At 45.4% G+C, this 18,834-nt stretch overlaps 3 protein-coding genes across 3 annotated transcripts; 2 read left to right on the forward strand and 1 right to left on the reverse strand.

The window, feature by feature from the left end:
* The first annotated feature begins 2,425 nt into the window (after positions 1 to 2,425).
* Positions 2,426 to 5,002, forward strand: LOC124704161 (F-box protein At5g49610-like). The gene is made up of 3 exons (XM_047236397.1): positions 2,426 to 2,440; positions 2,530 to 2,616; positions 3,403 to 5,002. The coding sequence occupies exons 2-3, from the start codon at positions 2,539 to 2,541 to the stop codon at positions 4,615 to 4,617; spliced, it is 1,293 nt and encodes a 430-aa protein (XP_047092353.1). The 5' UTR covers positions 2,426 to 2,440; positions 2,530 to 2,538; the 3' UTR covers positions 4,618 to 5,002.
* A 465-nt stretch (positions 5,003 to 5,467) lies between these two features.
* On the reverse strand, positions 5,468 to 7,221 carry LOC124704162 (prostamide/prostaglandin F synthase-like). Its single transcript, XM_047236398.1, has 7 exons — positions 6,955 to 7,221; positions 6,823 to 6,869; positions 6,601 to 6,715; positions 6,331 to 6,375; positions 6,173 to 6,232; positions 5,963 to 6,058; positions 5,468 to 5,829 (listed from the first exon to the last, which is right to left on the reverse strand). Exons 1-7 carry the CDS (start codon positions 7,219 to 7,221, stop codon positions 5,710 to 5,712), a joined length of 750 nt encoding a protein of 249 aa, XP_047092354.1. The 3' UTR covers positions 5,468 to 5,709.
* Positions 7,222 to 10,107: 2,886 nt separating this feature from the next.
* LOC124700432 (putative D-cysteine desulfhydrase 1, mitochondrial) lies at positions 10,108 to 14,936 on the forward strand. The gene is made up of 11 exons (XM_047232564.1): positions 10,108 to 10,365; positions 10,496 to 10,561; positions 10,680 to 10,874; positions 10,961 to 11,071; positions 11,462 to 11,553; positions 12,433 to 12,522; positions 12,654 to 12,711; positions 12,782 to 12,895; positions 13,339 to 13,436; positions 13,622 to 13,811; positions 14,678 to 14,936. The coding sequence occupies exons 1-11, from the start codon at positions 10,159 to 10,161 to the stop codon at positions 14,690 to 14,692; spliced, it is 1,236 nt and encodes a 411-aa protein (XP_047088520.1). The 5' UTR covers positions 10,108 to 10,158; the 3' UTR covers positions 14,693 to 14,936.
* The last annotated feature ends 3,898 nt before the right edge of the window (positions 14,937 to 18,834 follow it).

Here is an 18,834-nt window from a genome sequence, read left to right on the forward strand (position 1 = left end):
AAAGACAATTTCTGATGCCCCAAGAAAGTTTTTTTACAAGACATTTATTTGTCTTTTTTACATAGGCCACATAAAATATTTTTTCCCGCAAAACTTTTATGAGGGAACATAGGATGTTCGGGTGCATGATGAGGAATTTTATTCGATTTTTTTAACATTTTAAAATAAATTTAAATTTTACTTTTCCTAATAGGTGTATCTACACCTATGAGCCAAAACGCCTTGTCCCTCTAAACACTGCATTAATAAATGGCAGGTAGAAAATTGTAAAGAGGCCCATTAACATCTCTTACCCTGGGAAACCTAGAATTTGAAGACAAGGCTTCAAACTTTACAAAAAGAACCCTAACACCAAAAATTTGTAAGCAATCAGGTGCTTGAGGTTCTTCTCCGACGCATGCCGACGACCTCCAAGCGTTGGGCGCGCCAAGATCCGAGAGAAAGATGCCGGTTGTTCTCTCCTTGCCGATGCCGAGCCAAACTCGCTGGTCATCTCCGCACCTCCGGGGACGAATCACTTGGAAGCGCATCGATAGCGAGCTCCGGCGATTGGCCGAAGAAAGCATAGAGATGGAGGTTGAAATCTTGGAAGAGGGCCGCCAGTCCGTATTGATATGGAGGAGCAATAACGATGCAGGTGGACAGTCCAGCGGACCTGATGGATAGTCTGCCAGGTTAGGTGCAAGGAACAACTTGGTTAATTACGTGAAAGGTGATTAATAACAAAGTGACGAGGCAGACATTTTTTTTATGCTGGCGGGCGTCCGCCTGCATCCCTAAGGAGCAAGGCATCAACGCCAGCAATAGTCCCCTGGAAAAGAGCTCTCTAGAGAGTAGCCGCACCCGAGATTCCGCACCATCTGCCTCAGAGAGAAAGACACCAGTTCACCTCCTCCTCTCGCCACCAAGGCCGGCCAGATGAAGCCACCCCGCACCTGAGCTCCGCAGCAAGACATGCATGGCACAAAGCAAACTGCTTATAGAAAAAGGCCTCACCGGAGTTGCCGACCACGACTAGCTTCCACCATGAAAGCTTGACGATGAGCACCTCCCAACTGCCTGATGCCGCGGCGAAGCATCAGAACGAGTAGCCTCCAGAGGAAAGAGAAGACGGCCTTATTTTGGGAGATGCCTAGCTCCATCTTCCTCTCCGACCACCACACCTTGTAGAAGAACATGGCCGAGAGAACGACGAGGCAAAGGACGCGCCAGATCCGGCCGAAGGGATCTAGTAGCCTACCCCATTCTCTACAAAGGGTAAACCTAATAAAAAACTAAGCCTACTACTACAACCGATGCCCTTCCTTTGCCTACTCCAGCTAGCATCACCGGCGAGAGCGGTTCTGTTCCGGCCTGGTGGCGCGGAGGAGAAAACCAGGCGAGAGAGAGAGAGAGAGAGAGAGAGAGAGAGCTTCTGGAGAGAACGAGGGGGGTCCGTTTTCTATATTTTTTTGGACAAAAACACGCACTGTACGTCGGTAGTTGGACACATCCATCGCATCGGCAGGCTAGGTTGCGGACCGGTCGAAGAAGCTGTATGTGCATATTAACTGCCAATCACCAAGACGTCCGCGCAAATATGTAGGAGTATCTAGTAATCGCTTCCGTGGGGAAATACCCAGGGTGTACATGCACCCGGTTTCACCAATTTTGAAAAAATTTGCTATTTGAAAATCTTAAGAAATTGAATTTTTTTATATACATATTATGTTGATACCTACTTGTGTAAGTTTTCTTTTTTCGATTGTACGTGGTCTACACGAAAATGACAAAATGTCCAAATAACACTATAATAATTGGTTGTGCACGGGAAATAGTAAATTTTATTTTCACATTTATGTGTAGTTCATACATGGCCGGTTTTTATGCCGAGATCTGCACAAAGAAGTGTAAACATAGGATATACATGGGAAAAGTTATTTCAATTTTTTCGAAAACTTTGAAATACTTTCTCCGATCTAAATTAATTGACTTAACTTTGTCTAAATACAGATACATCTAGAGTAAAACACATCTAGAAACATCCATATCTAGATAAAGTTGAGTCAATTAATTTAAATTGGAGGAAGTAGTATTTTTTGAATTTTTTAAAAGTAAGGGGCTTATTTCTCCCGGCAGCTCATGCTAAGTGCATGGCTCGAAACTGTTGGGCAGATTCCCGAATGCGGCCGAAGTTCCAGAACGAATGGGAACGCAAGGGACGCATCCGTCCCGGCCCGGCCCAGCCCACTACGAATCTCTCATCCTTTCCCCTGCCCAGCACAACTCTGCGTGTACTGCCTCCCAAAAAAGCAAAAAAGTAGCTCCGCAGTTCCTCTTCCATTCTCCGAGTCCCTTCCCCGGAAACCGCCGGCGAGGCCATTCTCCAGGGCGCGGCCGCTGCTTCCTGCAACATCAAGCTCCTACTCCCGCAGGCTCACCTCTGCAGCCTCGCTCGCCGGTGAGTCCTCAGTCAGTCCCTCTCATCATTTTTTCTCTGTTCGGGGCTCAGGCCGCACGGTCGTGCTCATGGGCGGTTTCTGATCTGAGCTCGTGCAGATGAACCCTGGATCTTCCCGCGGCCCATCCTGCTTTTCCTGCTTCGGATGGAATTTGAGGTCTGGGCGGCATCGCCTGGTAAGTGGTTTGTCTCTGTCATTCACGCCTGCTAACAACAGGTCATTATTAGGATCATACACCCTGAAGCGCATATATCTCGTGGATTAGCAATCATCTCACTCATTCGCGGCTGCTGACAAGTCATTCTAGGATATCTCCAAATAGGACTGGGAAGAGATCTTGGGAGAAATTATATTTCTTTTCTTATTTAACCGTCAATATACGCTACAGTGTACAGCCGCATTCTGATGCCACTTTTTGGAAAATGGTGAACCCCTCTTCCCATGGACGTGCGGCATAGGCTAAAAACACATGATTTGTGGCTTCACTCATTTGCTAATTCTTATGTGGATCACAAAAAAATATTGATAATGGGAACCAACAAAAATGGGCATTCTTGATTTCTTCAGTGATAGTTGGATGGGGTTTCAGTTTACCGAAGTACTGCACGCACGACACAACCATGTCCCATCCTTGTAGGATGCGAGATAAGGTGGTGCGCTGCACTTTGATGGCACCTACGATTACATTGATCTTGTTGTTGTACTTGTAGCACAGTTGTTCAGTTTAAACAGCATATGTACACTTATTTAATTGCAGTTACATCACTTTTTTATTTGTATGAGCTTTCGAGCTTGAATCCAGTGGTTACTACCTTTACCAAGTACTAATGATTTTAGTTTGAATAGTACTTCAGTTCGGCTCATCGTTTTGCATATGTTGGGTACTAGTATAACTTCTAAAGTTTGTGGCATTCAAATGTAAGACAAGGTTTTAAATACTTATTTCTTTATTTATATGAAGATGACGGTCTTTCTCCGGGATAAGCAAAGAGACATGGAACCCAAGAAAGAAATAACCATGCCATTCCTAACTGATGATCTAGTGGTGGAGATTCTGTCTCGGTTGCCGCTGAAATCATTTTGTCGATTCAAGTGTGTTTGCAAATCTTGGCTTGCCTTCTCGTCTGATCCACATCACAGCCAGAAGCTCCCAAGAACTCCAGCTGGTCTCTTGTACCAAAGGTGCGATTATCGCAGTCCCATCCATCTCGCCGGACTTCCGTCAAGTGGCAGGGAAATAGACACAGCTCTTTGTTTTGTGCCAAGTTATCATCATCTAAGGCTAATGGATTGTAGCAACGGCCTACTCCTGTGCTGTTATGAAGGTTTCACAGGATATTTTCCAGATGTTTCACGTTCGGTTGTGTGCAATCCGGCAACGCAAGAGTGGATGTTTCTCCCACATACTCAACCGGGATCAGATTCTGATTATCATGTCGTGTTGTGCTTTGATCCATTATGGTCCCAACACTTTTATGTCTTCAAATTCCAGAAGAGGCGTTCGTCGCATCCTGTAGACCAACCAATCAATGAATTTGAGATATTCTCCTCTCAGGATCTCTTATGGCATAGTAGTCTCCTGGAAAGTGAAATTGGTTTTCATGGTCGATCACACTTCATTCAAGGGGTGTTGTATATTGAGCATTCATTGGATCATTGTGTCCTTGCAATGGAAATAGCTGCAGCGACCACAAGTACACAACTGCTCAAACAAAGGACTATTCAGCTGCCAGGATTCCCCATGCCAGAGATGTCCCGCCGTTGTCGTGGCTACGTTTCCCAGTCATCAGGGGTCTTATGCTATGCTCAGCAAGAACTAGATGGTTGCACGATGCAAATTTGGCGTTTGGAAGGCTCTTCGTCTGAGAGGTGGGTGGTGAAGCATCGGCTAAATATGGTCAATGCATTTGGGAGGGATGTCTTGCTCTACACTGATTCTTCCGGATCCGTGTGGTCCGAATATTACATCTTGGCTTTTGACCTTGATAGGGAGGTTGTTATCCTGGGGAAGCGAGGCACTTGGAAATTCCTCTTATTTAGCATTAGTACCGGAAAACTCTCAGAGCTTCAGACTCCCACAACCTGTGAACTGTCTACAGAATTTTACTACGTTCCATACTACTGCAACCTTCCTAGCTTCAGTGCGTCAAGGGACTCTACACGTTTAGTAAGGTAATAAAAAGCCGTATGCATCGACCGATGCAGAGGCTGGAGCGTTGTCTTTTCAAAAAAAATGAATGCTGTAATCTGGAAGCATTCTTAATGCTTTAAGGGGCTCAAGAATGTTAGCCAAGTCATGTATGAAAAATGCTGTAATCTGGAAGCATTCTTAGTGCTTGAAGGGGCTCAAGAATGTTAGCCAAGTCAGTGTATGAAGAATGCTGTAATCTGGAAGCATTCTTAGTGCTTTAAGGGGCTCAAGAATGTTAGCCAAGTCGTGTATATTATGCTATGAAGGTTGTACTTTATAATCGTCTTTATGTGAACTAGCTGTACCAAACAACTGTTATGTATGTAAGACCGCTGGATTGCTGGCTTTGTGTGCCAATGTGTAGTGGCTTCCCCTGGCAAAAAATAGTTTAGTGCTTTTTTGCCTTTTTCACTTATTAACGTCTGTGGTACTTATGCTTGCTTAATTTGAAAACTTCTGTCTTTTTTTTATACCCTCTTGGAGTTGCTTCGGTTATTTGTTTCTTTTTTCAGGTAAGGTTATTGGTTTCTTGTTGAGACGGTGTCATGTTCGTTTTTCTAAATAAAAAGACTGCATAGGGTAGGATTTAGCTGGAATCACGCATGTGCTCCCATCCCTTTGTGCTGCTATCATGTTTCAACGCTGTATGTATTGAATCTAATTTTTGAGTGCCTCCTGGGTACTGTTTTATCTTCCTGAAATGACCAGTGCAACTACAACCGGAAACTACCGTTTCAAAAAAAAAAAAAACCACAACCGGAAACTTCATGTAAACGAACTGTATTTGGTTTCAGCAATGCATGCGGGGGCTATGTCCTGTTTTCAACAAGCCAGATGAGAAGAACTAATCAAATAGGAAAATATGCATCTATCATATGGCAGTCACAGATATCTATATCCACGTGAATCAGCAATACTAATCAGTTGGGTTGGACGTTTGGTGCAACCGAAGAGAATATGGAATTTCCTCTGTTTCTCTGAAGCTATCAAAGTTCCTTTTGATGATTTGCCCTACAATACTTGGACGTTAGATTATTTTGGACAGAGCAATGTGAGGCAAATGATCTGATGCCAACGTCAGGTAGCAGGAACTTTGCAGCAAACGCCGAGGACATCATCCAAAGGTGCGTGATCGCCGGTCCCTTCGTCTCTCCATGCGTACAACAGCTCTTTCCCTCTGAACACGAACATTCCACCCTGCAGAAGGCAACACGAGCAAACACGAGATCAAACAATCAGGAATTTGGGATCAATCCAGAAGCAAATCTTCAAACTTGTTCTGGGTGACAAATGCATGGACAGAGATAGGGATGCGGCGAATTCAGTTAACCTGCTGCATGACACCCGTCAGGTCAGATGGTGTGCCTTGCAGCGTGTAGTTCTTTGTCGCCTCCTTGATGGAGTCGAGCCTCGTGTATATTTTAGCCTTCATCATGCACATAGACATATGGACATTTTAGCTTCGTTCATGTAAGCAGATTGTGAAAGAATAGCTGCATGATCAGAATTCAGAAACGCTGTGCTGAATTTTGGTTCTTACACTAGCTGGACTGAAGAGGGTCCGGCCTATTCCGTGGTACAGGCCCAGGACATCGTAAGCCTGAAAACACACGAGTTCACAGTCATTCATCGCAGACATTTCTTCACTCAAACAAACAGTAGAGAGGAACAGATAAATGGAGCTGAGTGGATCGTCACCTTGCGCTCCGGGTCGGCGTACAAGCTATCCGAAGGAAACGGCAGCTGCAATGCAAAGCATCCCAGATCGAGAACAGTCAGCTCCATCCCGAGGAAACAAGCAGAACAATTGCAAATGGACATTTGTGCATAGTCTGATCAACCTGGATGTGACCAAGACAACACTACTTCTGTCTTGCTACGTGTGAAAACGCTACCACTTCTCCGCAGAATCGGAAGAAGGAACGGTGCTAACATGAACACTGAAGCGTGAACTCAGCACAAGCTTACCCGATCGGCCAGAATTCGTGCTTTATCAGAGGTGCCAACGCCGATGGCGATCAGTTTAGCGCCCGCGGACTCGAATTTCTCCATGGAGTTCTTCAGATCAGAGGCCAGCTCCCAGCTGTAGGCATGGCAAACGGCAAAGTTTAGCAGCCGATGGTCTATGACCAACAACCAAGAAACAAAGGAACTAATGGATGCAGCGTGTCAGCACAATGGCGGCCTCACCAGCAGAAGCATCCGAAATGCCTCAGCAGCGCCACCACGGCCACGCCCTGCTCGCGGAATCAAACAACACGAGTTGGTTCACGATGTTCAGAAAAATTGCATGATGCAGAAACCAGATAAGTTTGAGAGTACCTCGGTGGAGTCCCACAGGTCCCTGAGCGGGACGGCGTCGCCGGTGCCCGCGGCGAAGACCGAGACGCCGTCGAGAGCGTCCCACGCGGGGTTGCCGGCGTCGAGGGGCGAAGCCCCCGCCGCAGCTGAGACGCGCAGCGACCGGCGGCAGAGTCGCGGGAAGGGGCCGCAAGATCCCGAGGCGGGCACGCGCCGGAGACACGGCGTGCGAGGAGCGGAGGTGCGGAGTCGAGCGTACGAGAGCGAGAGCGAGATGGCTGTCGCCATGGAGACTGCCGAACGACGACGCGGAAACTACACCTGACTGTCAGTCCGTGCCTCCGTGCTGCGCCCGAGCGGGCGTTGAGCCACCGGCATTGGAAGCGACCGAGTGGCCGGAGCTGCGCGGCACCAGGGCGCGGGGCGTGGCGCCATCTCTTCCTCAAGTTTTTTGAAAACAGAAAAAAAGTTAAAGGACACCGTTTCGATGTGGCGTCCAACGTGGCATCTCTCACGATCCTTGGTACTCTCTAGTTTTGGCCATGGCCGGAGGCCCGCGGGCCGCGGCTCGCCGCTTCTCCTAACTCCCTCTATGTTCCCTTTCTTCACCTCCTCTGGTTTACACAGGCACAGAGGCCACTGTCGCTGATGTCCGCCACCAGCAGGGGCGCCGCCGTTCTCTCAGGTGGTCATGGCAGTTGAGGGTTAGAAATTGTCATGGCCACCGAGGTTTCCTTGAAGGCTTGAGAGAGATGACAGATTAGGACAGGATTTGGGGAGAATGCGTGACATAGATGGAAATCGGGGCTCATACCTTATTTCAAAACGGAGGCACTAGTAGATTAGGAAGGTTCAATCTATACATTGAGCAAAACCCTTTTGTCTTTTTACCTCTCGACCTCCTGACGTGGGCGCCGCGCGCCGCCACACTTCTGGCCGCCGCCGAGAACCCCGCTCTACCGCCCGCCGCCGAGCACCCCCTCCGCCGCCCGTCGCTGCACGCTGCAGGTCAGTTTCCCCTCCCATCTCCACTTCTGTGCTTCTTCTTGGTCCGATCCGAGTTGCTTTTGCTGGCTTGCTGCGCAGACTGCGCTCCGTCGGTGCCGATGCCTACGTAGCTACTACAGTACTTGCGAACTAATTACGGAATCACATGTATTGCATAGTGATGATTTTAGACATGGCTCCCCTCTAGGAAACATTGCAATGATGAATTAGGGTGGTCGAAGTTGCAAGTTACTCGCGATCTTGTTTATTGCAATCAGAGAAAAAAGGCAATCTTGTTCATTGGGTAGAAGCATAACAACGTAAGTACAGATTATAGAACGCCTCTATTGAATTCATGCTGCACCGCTGCAGTTGTCAATCTTTTCGCAACAACCATGTCACGCTACTCCTATATTCGTGTATAATAATTCTCATTTGTACAAAAATCACTAATTTATAAATCTTTATTATATATATGCAAACGTATCCTGCATCGGTGCTTTTGGAAAATCGCCGTGTCGTGCTGCATCCGTATCACCGTATCTTTCTGGGCATCCTTTTAAACATAAGGCCGTAGCCCTGCCTTAAATTAATAAGGCCGTTGCTGGCGGAGAGATACAAAGTGCTGAAGATCAGCTAACATGAACCGAAGAACAACCAGCAAACAAAAGAAAAGGAATAAAAAAACAGCTAGAGCTTCGAGTCCATTGTCCCGTCTTGATGTCCAGCTAAAGAAGACGCGAAGTTGGAGAAGAAGGATGTCCTTGAGGTATTCACCCTCGCCAACCTCCAGAGGCCAACCCAAGCCACAATGACATCCGTTTCCACCTCTGAAGGAAGCTCCTTGCTTTCTCGTCCAGGATCGGAAGGCGCCGCACCTGTCAAAAAGGTAGAGAGCTCTCCCTGAGCACGCATGGGCATTGTACACTTGCCGGCAGAGGAGAAGGCTCCGCGCAATCGCCTCGCCACGCCGCCATCCACAGACTTCACCTTCTCCCGCAGCACCAACAACAACAAACGAGACCAAGCTGCTGGGAGAAGACAGAGAAGATGCGGTGAAACCGCTACTAGATACCAACCATCCACCGCCGAGCACATCCACCAACCCCGCTATCTCAAGGCGGCGCCTTCAAGAAGGGAACAGCGCCGGAGCGCTGCCGCCGCCGCCCAAACCGAAGCTTTGGGTTTTCACCAGAGATAGGTAGGACATGGAGGAAGGGAATAGACCTCGATGTCGCCTTCAAGAAGGAGATCAGCGCCGGCAGCATCGTCGATGTCGTGACCGGCTGACCGCCATCGAGATCCGTGGCCGGGGAGGTGAGACGGGCACATGGGGAGGAGTAGCAATCTTCACCTCATGCCAGAGGCCCAGCCTAGCGGGGTGGCCTTCGCACCTCGCCGACGCCCACCGCCCCCTCACCGCCCACATAGCCGAGAGCCACGGCGAGCAGCCCGGACGCCCGCCCCGCCGCCAGGTCGACGCCGTCTCCGCCATCCAGGGCCGCCGACCTTGCTTTCGTGGTCCCAGACCTGGACGAGGAGCAGCACCCCGCGGCCACCCAAGCACCGGCGAGGCCAAGGCGAGGGTGGGAGAGGAGGGCCGCCGCGCCGCCAGATGCCGGGGCCATCCCCCAGCGCGGAGGCCTGCCTCCATTCCACCGCCCCAGGGACCCGCGAGCAGATCCCCGCTGCCCCCATCACTGGCTGTGCCAGGCATCGCCGGCAGCAGCCTCAGGGGACGGTGAGTGGAGGGGAGAGGGGTGGGGGAGCCAGCGGCGGGGGGGGGGGGGGGGGGAGGGTTAGGGTTTCCGCCCCCTCAGTCGCCTAGAGGAGACGACCCGAGGGGGTACCCAAAGTTCTCTATTAAGCACTACTGATTATTCATATCTGGGCATCCTAGCTCTCGACAGTGACAAATCAGGCAGTTTCGTGATCGCCTCTATTGTTACTTCTTATATCACTGGACAGGATGATGATGATATGTTGAAGCTTACACCCTTTTTTTTTTCTGTTGATCACATCTCGCTTGCAAAATTTGAGCTGAGGGTAGTACCTTGGTTTGAACTTACGCTGAAGGACATTTAGTTAATAACATGCTCGTAGGGGTTTTAATTTACTCTATCTTTGTTAGTCTAATTTTTATCTAAATGAACTTAGATTGGCTCACCAGCTTGCATTGGTCAGGAAATCTTTAACTGGTAGCAGTTCACTCGGCTGGGGAAACAATCTTCCAGAGCAATGGTCCCAAATACTTCCATTCACCGATTGTTCTCCCCACACGTTGCAATCTGCCGCTGGACCTCGACTGCTGCAAATGGTGTGACATTTGCTGTATCTTCTCCCGCAGCCCATATCGGCGCCTTCCTTTCTAAGAAGCCATATACGCCGCCGTCCTGGGCCTCAGACCTCTCCCTCGTCCCGTCCCACAAATTCACCCTCGGCCAAGTAAGCTTCGCTATCTCTAATACTGGCTCCATATTTGGGCTGATTAGTATGCAGATTTGAAGTAGTTTAAAGTGGTAAGCAAATGTGGAATGGTTAGTCTAATGTATTTTTGTTTTCGTTATCAAAACAGTTTCCAACTCCGATTCACAAGTGGAACCTCCCCAATTTGCCGAAAGACACAGAAGTATGGATCAAGGTGAAACACAAGAACCACTTCTTTGTTGAAATTCCAAATTTTGAGATACTCTGTGGTTGGTTCATTAGTACTGTATTTGCATTTCGATTCTGATGTGGATATTTTTGCGTGACTGTAGCGGGATGATCTTGCTGGAATGGAACTGAGTGGCAACAAAGTTCGGAAGCTCGAATTTCTGATGGCAGATGCCGTCGCGCAGGGTGCCGACTGCGTTATTACTGTCGGTGGTATCCAGAGCAACCATTGCCGAGCCACTGCCGTGGCTGCCAAGTATGTTAATCTTGATTCATATCTGATACTAGCTACCTCCACGGTAAGTTATATGCTCGTGAGGTGAAATTGATCGAACGTTCTGCGGCAATGCATTTTTTTTACTTGGTTTTGGTGGGATGTTTGCAGCCTCTTGTGGATAAAGATCCTGGTTTGGTTGGTAATCTACTTGTCGAGAGATTGTTGGGAGCGCACATTGATCTTGTCTCAAAAAGAGAATTTGTTAAATTTGGGAGTGTGGTATGCTCTTGTCCATGAAGTGTTATGTTGTTGGTGCTTTGTCCTTTTCGTAGATGTGTGTGATAATTTTGTTAAATCCTTGTCCATACATGAGTCTTACAAATTTTTCATGCTTCATTAGATACCTTTTTATTTGTTGAACGATAATCACATCAAATAGCATGTGTTTCGTTATTTTTCAGATTATTATACTAGTATCATTTATTTTGCCCTTTTAAATTCTTGATGTTCCTGTCTTCTCTTTGGATACATGTAGTATAACGCTTTGTGGCAGTGCCCTCTCATAGCCTCAGTGATTAGTTTTTATTATACCTAACATTATTTGTTATGCTGTACCTCTTGTATTGCTCAAGAAGTTTTCCAATCACAAAATTGTATTTTTACTTGTAGGCTTTAACTGATTTGCTAAAAAAGAGACTTCTGGAAAAAGGACGGAAGCCGTATGTGATTTCTGGTGGTGGATCCAACTCATTAGGACATTGGTATGATCTTATATGTGTTGATAGCTGCTAAAACTATAATTTTGTTCTCTTGCATTCCTGCTTTTAGCATAGTTTGAGGTTTCCTCGTGGATTGATATTCATGGACAGATGGTTGTCTTAGTGTGTTGTGGACATTGATACATTGCACATGTTGAGCTAAGACTTGCTACGGGGGTTCCTTCCTACTGTATTAGAAAGTCTAGGATTGTACGAGTCTCGTACACTAGGACCTCTTATTGTGGTAGGAAAGGTTAAGGGTCTGAGCATTCACTATATAAAAATACTATTTGTCTTTGTACAAGTCAGAGCTTTTAGAAAATTAGTGAAGAAAAAATGGCTTATAGTAGAAAGTTTTGAGCTTTTTGCCCCCCTCCTCCCAGATCATAGTTTTTTCTGGTTTGCCCCCCCCCTCCCCCCCCCCCCCAGATTTTCTAGCAAACTCCGCCACTGGCTATGTCTATCTAGTTTCCCAGTAGCCATGCCAGCTTTCTATGTCTTTGCAGAATAATTATCCTGTTGTTACCCAAGGTTCACAACATACCCCATCCAGAAAATAGTTACTCTGTTTGATGTGGACTTGGCCTTTACTACCCATATAAGCAAGAGTGTCTGGATATGATCTCATACAATGGCTAATCAGTTGCATAAATAATGACTTGTTGTGTTCAATATGCATACGAGGTTGTAGAAAATGTTAGTTTACTCTGTTCACATTGTGTCAAGAAGACACTAAAATTTTCATTATGCAAACTGAATGTAAGATTACGCACTGTAAAAGCAAAAGCTGTAGTTCAAAAAGGCCTCAGGAAATTTTGTAATGACAATTTAGTTTATGACATTCAGTCTTATGCATAACGTATAGTTATCTTGCTGTTACAGGGGATATATTGAGGCAGTAAGAGAGATTGAGCAGCAAATTCAGTTATCTTGTGATATTCAGTTTGATGACATTGTTGTTGCATGCGGCAGGTATTTCAGTGACACCTGCTATTTTTTACATTTGTATGGGTAATTTTGTGTGCATGTTTTCTATTGTTTCATGCATACATCATGGAAGTTGTTATATTTTCACTTTATGATTTGATGATTGAACACTGCAGTGGTGGAACTGTTGCTGGTCTTGCTTTAGGATCGCAATTGAGTAGCTTAAAGGCAAAAGTATAAGCTTTATTTAGCTATTTTCTTACCTTGCTGATGTTTCCATACTAACCATCCACTTGTACAATAGGTCCATGGATTCTCTGTTTGTTATAACTCTCGATACTTCTATGACAATGTTCAAGGTCATATTGATGAACTTCATCCTGGTTTGAATTCCCATGATATAGTCAGCATTGAAGATGTGAGTATGTTGTATAACTTCTATTGTTTGAGGATCTTGAAAAAGAGTTCATCCCTAGTTCTTTCACATTTGCTGCTCCTGACTATACGTTTGTCCTTAGACCCAATGTGAATATTAGGTCCACTAAAATCCGAGAAATAAGTAAGCTAAGAACCTTGTTCTACAACCATTTTGAAGATTAAAAGTAGGGGTCACCATCCATGTTTCATTTACAAAATGGACTAAACCTGAAATTATCTTAGTATAATGCATTTGTCCGCTAAATTGTCTTGTCATTAATCACCAAAATCTGTAGGGGGCTAGGTGCACTTTCAGCTTGCCATGGTTTTTCTGTGACTAATTTGCTCATTTCGCAGTATCAGTTCTATCTTCTGTGATGGGACTATAATCAATTTATTTATCCTATTTATGTTAGTCCAATTTGTGAATATTTTGCTTGACAGGCTAAGGGCTTAGGTTATGCCATGAGCACAGCTGAGGAGCTTAAATTTATAAAGGATATAGCTGCAGCAACTGGCATTGTGCTTGATCCAGTCTACAGGTGCAATACTTTTCTTTTATGCGTGGCATCATATCTGATATCCTGTATCCTAGTCCTTCCATTCAAGTGAAAAGGCATGCTATTCTTGTCTGTCAAGTTAATACTAAGACCCTTCCCATAAATTCGGGAAGAAATTTAATATTTGTGCTGCTTAACGAGGACATGCATGCTTTTGATTTCTACAGTGGGAAGGCAGCATATGGTATGCTGAAAGACATGTCCAGCAATCCAACCAAGTGGAAAGGGCGAAAGGTCCTCTTTGTCCATACTGGTGGTCTCCTTGGGTTGTATGATAAGGTGGATCAGCTGGCATCTTTAGTTGGGAGCTGGCGCAGAATGGATCTTGAAGAATTTGTCCATGCAAAGATGGCACTCGTAAGATGTTTCTGATTCATTATGTCATTTTTTCTGTTTTGGAGTGGAATTCTGGACATTTCATTTGGCTTAGAGCATTTTATCTTACATTGGTACAAGGAAAATCATGACATATGGCTAATATTGAGTATAATATTGATACAGTTTAAGAATACATCGGGTCTTTCGGCTGTTTGAAAATAAAGCTTAGGGTTTTCACTGTAGTATCATCATGAATTCATGATAGTAAACAACTAAAAACTTAGTTTTTTAGGAATCCAGAAAATAAGTATCAGTAATTTCACAAGTATACTGTCTGCCAATAGTTTCATGCAAACGTGTTAGGTTATCTTTACTGGAATGCAAATGTACTTTTTTTGAAATTAATGAAAACATACCACTAGTGGTTGTATTTATTTGTTGTATGATGCTAGCTAGAGATGCAACCCATGTAAAGACTTAAGGTGAACTATGTTAGCTGGCTCCTTCGATAACATGATGCTTTTTTTGGGGTCATCGCTCGACATTTTTAATCAGGGTGGCCTCTCATTCTGTATTGTTTTGAGATGGTACTGGCTGTATGCCTAAACAGATTGCATGTCAAAGTGAGTATGGGACACATTGGATACGATAAAGAAATTTTCATGACACGAGGATAGATGTCAATATTCATGCGAGAATAGTTCAATGGTTCAACCATATCTCGATAGACAATAAAAAAATATCATTGAGGTTGCTTCATTCAATGTTGATAGCAAATATATGTCTATCTCAGAGTTTAGCCCGAACTACTTAGTTTTGGAATAGACAAGTGTTTCATTTGTTATTGTTGTAATTGTTGACCAATCAGGAAGCTCTTCCTCAAGCTCCTACAAATTTGGTTGCAGAGAAAGGTGGCCTAAGTGTCCAATCGCCTACGAAGATGTCTCTGGCTAGAGATTAACACCTGTTAGTTCTGCCTCAGAAGGTGCTGAGAATGCCCTGGAGTAAAAACTGAACCATTCCTTTTATGGTGGCTGTTAATTCTCTTATGAGAAGTGCTCTTGTTTTTGTGCCCAGACCTTACACTTTAGTTGCACTACGATTTTGCAAATGCTTCTTGTCGTATTTTCCTTTGTTGCTGGTTTTGTGTTATGTTGCTTTATTACTTCCTGTCGTCTCCATTTTATTGGTATAGTGTTTGTTTGGCAAGTTTAGATGGCACTGAAGAGGCTGAGGTTGTGCTATTTGAGAGTTGGGTAAAGTGTGTTGATGATCTTGCTGTAGAAATAAGGACCGTTCAAATTTGCCTTGCGTAATTTTGACCGCAGATCTTGCTGTAACTTACATATGGAGCTGAATAAATTAGCTATGGTATGGTATGTTCTGCGATCGCGGCATGCTACTGGCGGCAGTCATGCCTACCATGGTGGCTGACAAAGCTGAAAAACAGGATGCAGCCAACTGACTGAAAAACTGAATCAAGTTTTTTTTCCTGAGCTAGACGATGCCGATCTTCCAATGCAGCACCTGGAACTTGAGTCACCCTGGTGGTTTTGTTAGTATGGCCGCCTGGTAATCGTGGGTGTGGATGTACTCTAGGACCTCCAGGCCATTCTCGACCCTCTGCCAAATGAAGTGGCAGTGCGTCTCGATGTGTTTGTTCCACTTATGGACATGGATGGATTGCAGCAGCTCAAGCTTCCCTGCAGGCGAGATTGCCGAGCAGCTGCTGAGCCACAGGCTTTAGGGCATCTCCAACGCGGCGATCCATCCGGACCGCGGTCGCATCCGGATGGGTCGAAACGGACGAAACCGCGGCCCAACGCGGCCACGCATCGTAAATACTGAAGGCCGCGGTGTTCGGGATGATCCATACCTGGCCCAAATCTAGGTCAGGTTTGCGTGGCCGCGAATGGCACGCGGCGTCCTCGCCTGCTCGCCTCCCTAGGCCCAACTGTCGCTGGGAGACGCGAATATATATTAATTGTGGACTAGGAGGCATCTGTCCCAGTCCAGTGCACTTACCCACTGCACTCCACAACTCCCCACGCACGCGCAACCGCCGCCATGGCCTCGAAGAGGGATTTTGCTCCCGGTGCCAACACGGCGAGGCCAGCAGCAGCCGCCGTCATCCGCCGGCGTTGAGGGCAGGGGGACACCGCGGCGGTCTCTACATCGGAGAGGCCGCCCGCGCCGGCGCGGCATTGGCGCAACCCGCACCGGCGCGGCATTGGCGCAACCCGCACCGCTGGTGCCGAAGCCGGAGGACGACGACAACCCGGAGATGCGCGTCGCTCTGGCGCTGTCCAAGGCGGAGGACGAGGCCAATTGTCCGCATCTCGCGGTGGTCATCCGCACCTCCATGATGGAGGAGGAGGCCCGGCAGGCTGTCGAGGACGCCGAGGCCTGGACGTTGCTCGAGCAGGCCCACCGGGAGGAGGAAGCGAGGCGGCGGCGAGAGGAGTCCAGGCTCCGGCGCGAGGAGGCCAGGCGCCTGGCGGAGCAGGAGAGGCGCGAGGAGGCCATGCGCCTCGCGTGGGAGGAGAGGCAGCGGCAGAGCTGCGGGCGGCTCCGGACCCCCACTCGGCCCGGGAAGAGGCCCAATGGTCGCCGTGGCCGGAGTCCCCGGCGCGGTCGAGCCACAACAAGCGCATCACCGCCCGGGGACATCGTCGACGCCCACGGGGAGGAGGCCTGTAATATCCCAGGTAATGGGGTTACCAAAAATAGAGGAAACAGATGTGTGCATTGCATTCATGCATAGAAAATCTGGGGAATTTTCGCGCTTTAAAGTAAAACAGTCACAGTAACTGAAGTTTCACTTGACCTTGGTGGAATTAAAGTAGCTCATCAAGTCAAGCGCTATAAACCTCAATGTGACTTTGCTAAAACCTTGTTTTGGGTAGAGATGATTTGATCTAAGGGGTTAGATCAAATGGAATTAAAATCAACACAACAACACTAGAATCAATGATCAAATGATTGATCTCATAAAAGATCATAATATGGAATTCCCTGACATAATATATGAACATACAAATAATGGGAAATCAAGTAACAATATAATGGAGAACTATTCTAGACTTATCTTTCCCATGTCTTAAACTAATCCTTGATTCTACCATGAGAGAGAGACCAATCATACTAATTCTAGCTTTACCAATTTAAGAATCAATGTTAAACCTTGAACTAAAGTATTAGGTAAACCATTTCACCTTGAAGTGGTGAGATCACCAAATACCAAGTGGAATAAGACTATATCCATGACTTAGTGAAATAAGGAGTGGAATACACCAACTAAGATAGACAATTAAATCTTTGGCTCAGTAACCTAAATAAATATTAGGAGTACACCATAAACCCTAGAATAACTATTCTTAAATGAGAAAGCTCAAACCATGGTGTTACACTCAAGAGTATTGAGTCAACCATAACTATGTCTATTCAAGAAACTATAAAGGAAAGTCTATATTTAGTTAATCAAGACAATGCTTGATCTTGGGAGTGAGAAACCAAATTCATCAGAGATACCTTAGGAAGTCCAACCTTGATCATTATAAATTGTGTAATGATCATAAACCCTAGAGAACCAGAGGTTAAGATATTAAGAACAAGATGATCAAATATAAAATATGATCATGCTTTGGAGAGATGTGAGGATAAGTTAAACCCTAATAGGATAAGAAGATATCATTAGCCTCATGAAATTATAGGAAGGTAACTAGTAAACAAACCCTAGGCTTATATCCCAACCAATAATTGTAAATCAATTGGTGATAATAAGTGGAATCTTACCACATCTATTTTCTCATTCATTCATCAATTAATGAACCTAAGGGAACCTTAGAGTTAAACACTCTACTTCATATGGTGAGAAACCATATATCTATATGACCAAAGTTAACTATAAAAAGAACTATACCCAATGTAGTTACTTCAATAATAAATTGAGGTTAATAATATGAAGCCAATTGGTAGAAGATAAAACTAATTCTTAATATCTTAGTAACTTGAGGAGAACATAAAATGTTAAGTAAACAACCACCTTAGCTTGGTTAAGGGAGATTAAACCTATCACATGCAACATGGTGTCATCTCAACTCTACAAACCTGAATTAAACCTCAACCTTAGTTTGTGTATCACTTGGGTGATCACAAATAAAACCTAAACCACAATTAAGATTCAACCCATGTGTCATTAGGTAAATAGCATTAGAACCCTAGATTTGCACATCAAATTAATCTTATGCTTCAATTCTTGAACATAAGCAAAACCTTGTGCTACATTATATGGTTAAACCCATAAGTGTAGTGATCAACTAATTATCTTTATAACCAAGATCAACCATGATGGGACAATATTTACATTAGACATTTCCAAAGGTAATAAGAGTGTTAACCTTAATAAGGGGTTATACTAGAAATGATAAAACCCTATCAAATATTAGCTCACATAAAATCCTATGCAAGTAACAAAATCCTCAAAATAGAAACCAAGCCCTAATAACAATCTCTGTAACACTTTGAGTTCACAGTATCAACTTTAATCATTCCAAAGGATTGAATTCATAAGAAAAAGGAAAGTAAAATGAGAATATAAACTCATGTTTAATTGCTATTTTAAATAAGCCAACAAGTATGAAATGTAATCAGATATAAACTACTTATTATAATAGAAAGAATGATGTAATAATCATTGTTCTGCAACTTGATGAAATTAACCTAGTTAAGAAGCCTGCAAAAATAATAAAGTTTGAAATTGAATTCAAATAAGCAAAACTAAAAGGTGAAAAAAAAATAGAAGAGAGAAGAGAGCCTACCTGGCTTACCTGACGGGCCACCGCAGCCCAAAGACGAGCCCATCAGCACGGCCCAGCCCACCATCAAAATCCGACCCAGGTACCGTTTCGCTGTGGATAAGAACGAGACGAAGGGCATCGTCTTCGTCTTCTCCACTGCGCGCACCGGAGCTCGACAGCGCGACGACGAGGCCACGTCCTGGCCGCCAACGTGGACCGAACGAGCAACACCGACCGCCGGAGACCCTATAAATACCCCGCCA

This window comes from Lolium rigidum, chromosome 3, assembly GCF_022539505.1.
Source record: "Lolium rigidum isolate FL_2022 chromosome 3, APGP_CSIRO_Lrig_0.1, whole genome shotgun sequence".
NCBI lineage: Eukaryota > Viridiplantae > Streptophyta > Magnoliopsida > Poales > Poaceae > Lolium > Lolium rigidum.

Excerpts from the sequence above, each read along its gene's own strand:
- LOC124704161 (XM_047236397.1), top strand. The coding sequence starts at position 2,539 with ATGAACCCTGGATCTTCCCGCGGCCCATCCTGCTTTTCCTGCTTCGGA. Across the intron at positions 2,617-3,402 it reads GGTCTGGGCGGCATCGCCTG|ATGACGGTCTTTCTCCGGGA; the intron begins GTAAGTGGTTTG and ends ATTTATATGAAG.
- LOC124704162 (XM_047236398.1), bottom strand. The coding sequence starts at position 7,221 with ATGGCGACAGCCATCTCGCTCTCGCTCTCGTACGCTCGACTCCGCACC. Across the intron at positions 6,716-6,822 it reads CATTTCGGATGCTTCTGCTG|CTGGGAGCTGGCCTCTGATC; the intron begins GTGAGGCCGCCA and ends CCATGCCTACAG. Across the intron at positions 5,830-5,962 it reads TGACGGGTGTCATGCAGCAG|GGTGGAATGTTCGTGTTCAG; the intron begins GTTAACTGAATT and ends TGCCTTCTGCAG.
- LOC124700432 (XM_047232564.1), top strand. The coding sequence starts at position 10,159 with ATGGTCCCAAATACTTCCATTCACCGATTGTTCTCCCCACACGTTGCA. Across the intron at positions 10,562-10,679 it reads ACACAGAAGTATGGATCAAG|CGGGATGATCTTGCTGGAAT; the intron begins GTGAAACACAAG and ends GCGTGACTGTAG. Across the intron at positions 11,072-11,461 it reads TTGTTAAATTTGGGAGTGTG|GCTTTAACTGATTTGCTAAA; the intron begins GTATGCTCTTGT and ends TTTTACTTGTAG.